Raw genomic sequence first — 929 nt, 5'->3', positions numbered from 1 at the left:
GGACAAGGCTGAGGCTATGTCCCCCTTCAGGCTACAACACGGGGGGCGCCGGCACTCTGCAAATTCAGGCATTGGCACTGGTTTGGGTGATACTCGGCATCGGCTGGTGTTTTGTTGCTGCCACAGTCACCTCAGAGCCGTGTCCCTGCATGGAGGGGACAAGTGCTGTGTCCCCCGAGAGCATCCCTCCCTCCCTCTGGCACCGGGCATGAGGGGGGGTCTTACTGCATCTTTTTTTCCCTTCCCCAGGAAATGGCTACATCGAAGGCAAAGAGCTGGAAAACTTCTTCCAGGAGCTGGAAAGCGCGAGGAAGGGGGCGGGAGTGGTAAGGGCCTCTCCTGGGTTTGCTCCCTCCTTCCTCGTCCCCTCCTGCCTGAGGGGTCGCTCCCGAGCAGGGAGCCTCCAGGAGGAAAGTGAGGGGACACGGGTACGGGGTGGGGGGTTAAATTTAGCTCCTGTCCCCTCTCCGCACCAGCAGGACTCCAAGTACGACGATTTGGGTGACAAGATGAAGGAGTTCATGCACAAGTACGACAAGAACTCAGATGGCAAAATCGAGATGGCAGAGGTGAGTGGTGCTGGTGCTGGCCCTGCAGCCCCCCGCGATGCTCATGGTCCCCCCCTGACACTCGTGTCCCCCACAGCTTGCCCAGATCCTGCCCACGGAGGAGAATTTCCTGCTGTGTTTCCGCCAGCATGTGGGTTCCAGCTCGGAGTTCATGGAGGTGAGCAGGACAGGCTGTGCCCGAGGCTCTCTTGGGCCACCCCAAAACCTCGTGGTGTCCTTGCACGGGGTGAACTCATCTGCACGGTGAGAGAGGAATCACCAGTGGGGACCAAAACGTGGCTGGAGGTGGCAGGGAACGTGCAGAATCCCACTGTAGGGGAGAGCTTGTGGCTGGAAAATCAACCCAGGGTGGAGGTGATA

General features: G+C 59.6%; 1 protein-coding gene across 1 annotated transcript in view; it reads left to right on the top strand.

The window, feature by feature from the left end:
- Nucleotides 1–213: 213 nt before the first annotated feature.
- The window catches only part of CALB2 (calbindin 2), a gene marked incomplete at both ends in the record, with an annotated part of 2,749 nt that continues 2,033 nt past the window's right edge, over nt 214–929 (top strand). The window contains 3 exons of the mRNA XM_008945428.1: nt 214–326; nt 480–569; nt 646–726. Coding sequence (XP_008943676.1) covers nt 214–326; nt 480–569; nt 646–726 — 284 coding nt within the window. The remainder of the gene's footprint in view (nt 327–479; nt 570–645; nt 727–929) is intronic.

The sequence above is a fragment of the Merops nubicus genome, unplaced genomic scaffold (assembly GCF_000691845.1).
Source record: "Merops nubicus isolate BGI_N331 unplaced genomic scaffold, ASM69184v1 scaffold48408, whole genome shotgun sequence".
Taxonomy (NCBI): Eukaryota; Metazoa; Chordata; class Aves; order Coraciiformes; family Meropidae; genus Merops; species Merops nubicus.
The sequence above is the reverse complement of the archived record's forward strand: the minus strand, read 5'-3'. Positions and strand labels throughout refer to the sequence as shown.